Below are 8,140 nucleotides of genomic sequence, written 5' to 3'. Positions count from 1 at the left end.
ATCATGTACTTTCCTTATTTAACAACCTACGACCTGAAGGTCAATAACGGCATATAGCCAACCTGCGGCCGAAGCCAACCTGCGACCCAAAGGTCCATAACGGCTGAAGCCAATATACACAGACCAAAGCCAAAACATACTTCCCTTATTTTTTTTTCATTGCTTAATCTTGTACTTTCCTTATTTAAGTTCAACTAGAGCTTGACCCGCGCACCCGCGCAGGTGTTAGTTTTTTTTATAAATAAATATTTATTTGTATAAGTGATAATATATATTTTAAAAGTTACCCGTTTAATTTATTTTTAATATGACATTTCTAAACACAATAATTCTATAGTTTATATTGAGTAGTTTTATTTTATCATGTAAACCCTTAGTTATATCATCTATTTATTTAGAATATGACATGTAAAGTCACACAAATGTATTTTTATTTTTTATGGATCAAAATTTTATGATTATATATAATAAAATTGTTGTATAAACTATTTTTATGGATCACAATTTTATGATTATGTATAATAAAATTTTTGTATACTATTTACTATGTATATGTGGAATTAGTAAAATAATTACCGTATAATGTATGTAATTATGAAATGTATATATGGAATTAATTATTTTCAAACACACATATGTATAACAAAAAAAAAGAAAAGACAATTAATATTAAAATTTAGGTTTATTAATTATTGTTACCATGATTTTTTAGTTAGAATTTGATTTTGGAAATACATTAATTGAAGAGAAAAGACAAAAATCCTAAAAGATAGGTTAATTAATAACTTCAGTGGCATGCTATTGTAAATATAGTGGAAAACTAAGAGATAATCTAATTTTGTACTCCTCTTTTAATAGATTAGATTTTATGTTCTCGTTCTTTCCTTCATTCATCTCATCCTTAATCAATTTCTATTACGTTTTCCACTTAACATACCAATTCTATTCAAGATCAATTCTACGTTCATTCACATAAACAGATCAATTAAAACATATCCTCATCACACAAAATCTAACATGCAATTATCCTAAGAATGTAAGAACGTAAGTAATTCGATCTTGCCATTTAAAAAAAAACGAAGAATGAACCTTCCATAAATAATTACTCTAACATATAATCTTCATCCTAACAAACTAACTATAACCAAAATACAAATTATTAAGTTGCCACGAATCACACCCTCACCCTAACCACATCGGAAAATGGAAAAATAGATCGACAAACAAGATAGCTTGATTCACCATCAGTCTCAACGCTCGCCAACCGCACATTAGATTGGAAGGAAAAACAGGCAACAAAAAACATGATTGTATTTAGGGTTCCGGACAAAATATTACTTTTTTGCAAAAGAAACATGAGAATGACTTAAACTCACGACATGGAACACGACGTTAGACCCTCGGCTTTGGTGACATGGAATCCAGCTGCACGTTTTGGCACAACATGAGATAATACAAATCAGTAATGCACAAAATATGCTATAACGAAGGAAGGACAAAAGAGATCAACCGTAGGGTTAGGGGATGGTTACTTGATACGCAAGGTACGCATAGGGTTTCACTTAACCCTCTCAGATTGGCTCCGTCTTACCATACATGTGCTCGTGATGGGGTCAGCTGTATCCTCTGTGGCTTACGGTTGGTGATGGCGTAGATCGCCACCATGATGATGAGGTGCGGCAGCTCCAACATCTAGTCTCTCCTCCACGTCTCGGCTCCACTATGCAACACCAACAAGAGAAACGATGGCTCCATGATCATCAGCTACAATGGATCCGGTGTTGATCGGTGAAGAACAAGACTCCGGTGGTGGGTACCAATTACGTGGTGGTGCGTGACGTCAAGAACTCGTGTCTCCATAAGAACCCAAGGAGGAGAGAAACATAAAGGAGTAGAAGAGAAGCATAGAGATAGAGAAATACAAAGTGATCAAGGAAGAAATAAGATGGTGGTTATGTTGGATCAAATAAAAAGGCCAATGGCTTTTTAATGAAATGTGAAAAGAAATGTTGTGGGCTGGTTAATTATAAAGCCTAGATTATTAATGAAATTGCCAAGTTGACAATGTCTAGAGTCCCACATCGGGAGAATGAGCACAATGGAGTAGTATATATAAGTTAATACACACTCGCTTTGTTAAACGGCTTAGAGAAAGAAAGAGCTCTTCATGCGCGCTGCCGCCGTCTGGCTGGTTTGGTGGAGAGCCTCTGGCCCAATAAGATTTTTTTAGCCCAACGATCAACATTTTGCCATTCAATTCGGGAAAAAACAGCATACAATTTTATTTAAAACGACAAGTAATTTGTCTAGAAAATAAAAACGTCATGCATTTTATCTTCTCGAAATTGTTAAACGAGATAAAAGATAAGAAGAGAGAGTCTTGGGGAATAAGTTTCTCAACTTTCCTCGATCTCCGCGAGATTCTCGCCCACGTTCAGCAACTGTTGCGGGAAGTGTGTCTTCTCCGTCTCTTTAAATATCGCTTCTCTTCTTCATTCATTCCCTAACATTTTTTCACATCGAAACCAACAGCAAAAATCCCTTAGCGTAAGTCATAAATCCGAGAGTGTTTCGTAGAGTTTATAGTTCGATAGGGAGATCACGAGTGGATGGTGATTCGTCTGCCATGGTCGTATCCTGGGATTCTATATTCGTACAGTTCCGTCTCAGTAACAGAGCCAATATTTAGAATTAAGGAAAGAGATTATATCTCGACTCCATGTTCATTTGTGAATACGATTTCTTATCGTTCTTGTATTCGCTCTTTACAATCGTTTATTTTCTTAACGTATCGCTTTTATTATATTGTTTATTTTAGTCAGGTTATCCGGCTTCTACAGGTTAAGCTTTCTCTCTTCATCAATGTCGACGGCTGCCGAAGGGAAACACACACGATTATCTAAATTTATATTTAGGTATAATAAACACTTCACATTTAGGTAAGGGCAAAAATGCTTGGTTTAAATACAATTATAAAAATTAACAAAACCAAACCGGTTCATTACATAAATCTCCCGCAATTTATATTTTAAAATTTTAAAAATACTCCGGAAGCAGATCGTAACAAGTTCCCCCAGAATCTGAAACATAACGACGCCCAAGAGAGATCCAAGGAAGATAAGAAGGGAAACAGAGCTGAGGAGAGAAGGGACCACCGGCCGGAGGCAAACGTTGGTTTTCTTTTTCTGTGGCTAGAGACGAAGATAAGGTAGAGCTCGGCCATTATGGACTTGATTCTTCGGCTCCATTTGTAACGGCCCGATCCCCCGGCGTCCCACCGGAGTATTGAAAGGGCGTTATGGACACGTGTCTACTCATTTAGACAACCCTACATGTCCCGTTACTGGTGCCAAGAGTCGACGGACGCATAACCTTCTTTGAAATACCGTCACACCCACATCCATATACTTCTACTTACAGTCCTGCGCACAGGGAAATGGAAATGGAGGAATGAGCAACAAGTTACTCAGTGAAGTGACTCTAGACCAGCCTGCCCGCATGACACTCTATACTACTCTATGCGGGAACTAGGGCTGACTAGCCACTACAATCAGTTAATGCATCTTATCATTTCATATCATCATCATTAATTCCAAACATTCAATTTCATACATCTCTAGCAACCTAGTGATCAATCAATATAATGATCTCACTCATTGCCACACACGTCAAACCCTAGACTTAACCGACTCATCTTACCAGACCGACTCAATCCTATGACACCTTTAACACCCCGTTACCCGACCATGAACTAAGAACTCTACAATGCACGTTTTTATATCCCGCCTCTCGCGGTTGGCACATCTTTTCTTTTCACTATGGGTAGCTCCCGCTAGGCTTCTACCCCATATTCTTGTGGATTCGCCACATCTCCTATGGGTGCTTCCATATTCTTGTGGATTCGCCACATCTCCTATGGATACCTAGCGTAGAACTACTACCACACATACTTCCTTTAGACTCTATATGATTTCCCAACCCATGCTTAACCTTAACATTATTCTCTTATACATTCACTTATCCTTTCACATCCTTATCACTTTCACTTATCCCTTCCCATTCTCATTCACTTTCCTTTTTCACTTAGACTTGTACTTGAACTCATTCACTAGACGCCACCCGTTATCGGTGTAACACACAATACACATCGCACTCAAGTTCTACTTACAATAACATTAACAATCAATACTCATCTATCATCTTAGCATTCGCTTCTCTCTAGCATCCTAGCTTTAATCACAACAACACATGGGGCTACACATCCAAACATACAAGCATCAATCACCAAACAATCGTCACTACCACAACTCAATTTCAGTTCATTAAGTCTTATTTAACAGTATGAGGGTTCTTATGCATCATGATCCATTCATTTATCAACCTAGTAATAACCATGTTCTATCATCCTAGCTCTCAAACAGGGTCTAATCAAACCTAACTCCAACATACATGAGTACACAGAATCATGAGAGGAAGTTGGGTTCGAGACACTCCACCTTAACCTAGATCTGGATCTGGATCTGGATCTAGAAACAAGAGACAAGGGAGAGGAGATCTGAACAGATCTGGAACAAGGCAACAAGAGAGCGGCGAGATCTGACCACCACCGCCAATCGGCTACAACCACCACCACCACCACCACACGGCACCGGCGAGGAGGAGGGAGAGAGGAGAGAGATCACGGAGAGGGAGAGAAGAAGAAGAGAGAGACGGCGCAAAAGGGAGAGAGGTCGACGGCTAGGGTTTTCGGCCTCCGGAAATTCTCTGCAGAGCTTCGCTTCAGATTTGTGATGAGACAAAAGAAGGGGGCTGCAGCTCTTTTTATAGGATGGAAGGAAGGAACCCTAGGTTTTTGTCAAACGGGCCGTAGAGAAATCCATTTCTTTATAAAAAAATTTGGGCCAGAAACCGGGCCGTTACACCATTGATTGGGTAACTTGACTTATATCTACGGATGCCCAAAGATTTTCCTTATTCCCAGGGGAAGCTAATAGAGTCAAACCCATGTCTGTATAACCGTCACGGATTCAGATATGGCATTTCTTCTTTATAGCTCTATAGATTTTTGAGTTTCTTAATTCAGAAATTATTAGGAGGTGCTCCATAATATTCTCGGTTCTAACTCAAACTCAGGTTCTTATTAAACATGATTTTGTCCCAACTCAAGAATATTACAATCATTAGGCACAAAAGTTCTTGAATACCAAAAAACAAGCTAATTCTACACTTGAAAAAAAATGTCTGACAAATTTAAACTATCACTTGTAAGCTAATAATTGTTTTTAATGATCACTCAATGAACAAAGAAAACAGTGTTGTATAATACTCAACATCAGACATTTCATTTAATGCAAATAATTCTAACTTTCTTGCACTCTTTTTATTGTTTACAATTCCATAAACTAGTATTAATATCTAAACAATTAAAATTTATTATGAGTAAAAAAAAGAGAAAAGATGTTTAATTGGAGCTAAGAGCAGCAAATCCACCACCTCTCATCATTTGTTTAAATTCCTTAAAATTGACCATACCATCTCCATCAACATCAACCTTACTAATCATTTTCCTGCAACCTTCAAGTGTTCTTCCTTGTTTCAACCCCATTGATGCAAGAACCGACCTTAACTCTTCATCGGTGATGAAACCATCACCGTTCTGATCGAATACTCTGAATGCCTCCCTCATGTCCTCTTCTTCTTCTTTCTCTTCCATCATTTCTTGATACAATGACCCAAACTCATCTATATCCATGAAACCGTCTCCATTCACATCCATCTTTGCAATCATCTCCTTAATCTCATTTTCGGGAACAAGGATACCCACACTTTTGAAGAAATCCCTCAGCTCATTTTTTGCAATTTTCCCATCGCCATTCTTATCGAACATTTTAAATACTCTACTCAGTTCTCCACGATCCATTTTATCAAAAGTTCTGACGGTGGTTGTAGCAAAAAAGAATTATCTCACATTTGAAGAATAATAAAGATCAACAAACAGAGTCTTAAGTCTAAGTTGGTGAATTTTTGCAACAAAAAAAAACTTCACGCAAGATGGACGTTGTCAAAGGCACAAATTTAAAAAAAGAAAAGCAAATTATGAGAGAGAATAATGGGTTTCGTTGATGGACTCCACACGTTTCAATTTTTCAAAAATTTTATGGTCTAAAAATGGTTATATAAATGCCTTGAAATAGACATGAACCATCTAATTATGACACCAATCGAGAGATCCTCATTAGCTTAAATATAAACTAGGGGCGTAGTAAGCGCGAAGATGTTGACAAATACATACGTTGTTATAGTTCTAAAATATTATAGGAGGTGGAGTCAAGTGTTTAGTTTATTATAGCCGTATTGGTTATCAGAAGAGATGTATAAGAAGAAGAGAAGGAGTAATGTGAATCATACAAATGTGAGCATATTGTTGACGGCCAATATGTTAAAACTCATATGACTGATTAAACCTTTAAAGTGAGCATGTTGGTTTTGGATATAAACTCATATGACTGATTAAACCTTTAAAGTCATTTCATTAATAATTGACATTTAATACTTTTTGGCGTCTAAAATTTCTAATCAATTTTAATATGATGGACGTAAAAGAGGGGACGTTAATGCAAGGTTTACGTGAATCTTCTATGATTACGTGACGTATCCCCTATATATTATTTGAGAAACATTACAATTTCTTTTTGTAGCCACGTGTCATCACTAAGATGATTTTTAGAATCATTAGAGAAATATGTTGGTCCATCTAATTATATAATAAACTTTTTATTAAACTAACCATAAATTCATTATTAATGTTCTTTATAATTTCCTTAAATAAAAATTACAGAATTGCCTAATACGGCTAAAATATATATGGGAATTAATAATTTTGAATAATAAAGATTTGATAAAAATTAGTGTATCTTCTATTATATTTGTTTAATTTTAAACTATTATATTTGTTTAATTTTAAACTATTATATTTGTTTAATTTTAAACTATTAAACTAAATTAAACAACCACAATAACCATATATTAAAATTTAGATTTTTCTGTATATGTTATATTTTTAATTTTTAAAAATGACTATAATCTACTAAAACTATTAAAAGTCTCCCATTCAAATTTTGTGATCCATGGTTTAAAATTTTTGTTATGAAAAAATACAAGGGATTACAAAATCATATAAGTAAAAAGTTTAATTTAAATAATTATTAAGATATATATATATATATATATATATATATATATATATATATATATATATATATATATATATATATATATCATTTTAAATTAAATTATAAACCATATCAAATATATAAATATTTTAGTTTCGAAATTTAATCTGAATTTTGTTTTTGATAAAAGGTTTGAATGAACATTGACAACTTAATTTAAAAAAAATATATAAATTACTAAAACTATTAATCCCATAAAAATTTTGTTATCAGTAATTTAAAGTTTTTACTATAAAAGATACAAATAATCAAACAATCATATGAGAGTAGAAAACATCATCTAATAGACATTAATATTAAAAATTCAATATGTATTTTAATATCATTTAAAATTTAATTACATGTCCTATCAAATAGAGAAAAAAAATTGTTTGGATTAATAAAATTGATTTAATTACATGTTCGCACCAATTTAATTATATATGTAATAGTTAATGACTTTTAATTATTCAATATATATTTATTATTTCATGTAAAAACATATAATATATATAATTATTTATATATATAATGTTCATTCCGCCCAAAGCGCGAGTCTTAACCTAGTGTTTTACTATACAAACATGTTGTGCATTTTGATAATATATCATTCATGTCCTCCTCAATTTCTTTTATCATTCAGTTTCTTTCATGTTATCAATATATGACTTCACTGTCTCTCACCTCTTCATTCGGAGATGGAGGCTTTGATTTGGGCAATGGAATGTATGAAGAATTTAAGACAGATTCAGGTGACGTTTGCAACGGATTGTTCTCAATTGGGGAAGATGGTTTCGTAACCAGAAGAATGGCCAGCATTTGGAAGTTATCTAGAGGACATTAAGCTTTTGAAAAGAAGTTTCCTCAACTCAGACATCGTTCATGTACCACGGACGGAGAACTTAAGGGCGGATAGCTTAGCACGCAGT

At 34.5% G+C, this 8,140-nt stretch overlaps 1 protein-coding gene across 1 annotated transcript; it reads right to left on the bottom strand.

Annotated features, from left to right (window-relative positions):
• Positions 1-269: 269 nt before the first annotated feature.
• On the bottom strand, positions 270-6,614 carry LOC106429348 (calmodulin-like protein 2). The gene has a single exon (XM_048737686.1). The coding sequence runs from the start codon at positions 5,918-5,920 to the stop codon at positions 5,462-5,464; it is 459 nt and encodes a 152-aa protein (XP_048593643.1). The 5' UTR covers positions 5,921-6,614; the 3' UTR covers positions 270-5,461.
• Between the last annotated feature and the right edge of the window lie 1,526 nt (positions 6,615-8,140).

Source organism: Brassica napus, chromosome A8 (assembly GCF_020379485.1).
Source record: "Brassica napus cultivar Da-Ae chromosome A8, Da-Ae, whole genome shotgun sequence".
Classification (NCBI taxonomy): domain Eukaryota; kingdom Viridiplantae; phylum Streptophyta; class Magnoliopsida; order Brassicales; family Brassicaceae; genus Brassica; species Brassica napus.
Note: the sequence above shows the minus strand (reverse complement) of the source record. Positions and strands in the feature narration are given on the sequence as shown.

Excerpts from the sequence above, each read along its gene's own strand:
- LOC106429348 (XM_048737686.1), bottom strand. The coding sequence starts at position 5,920 with ATGGATCGTGGAGAACTGAGTAGAGTATTTAAAATGTTCGATAAGAAT.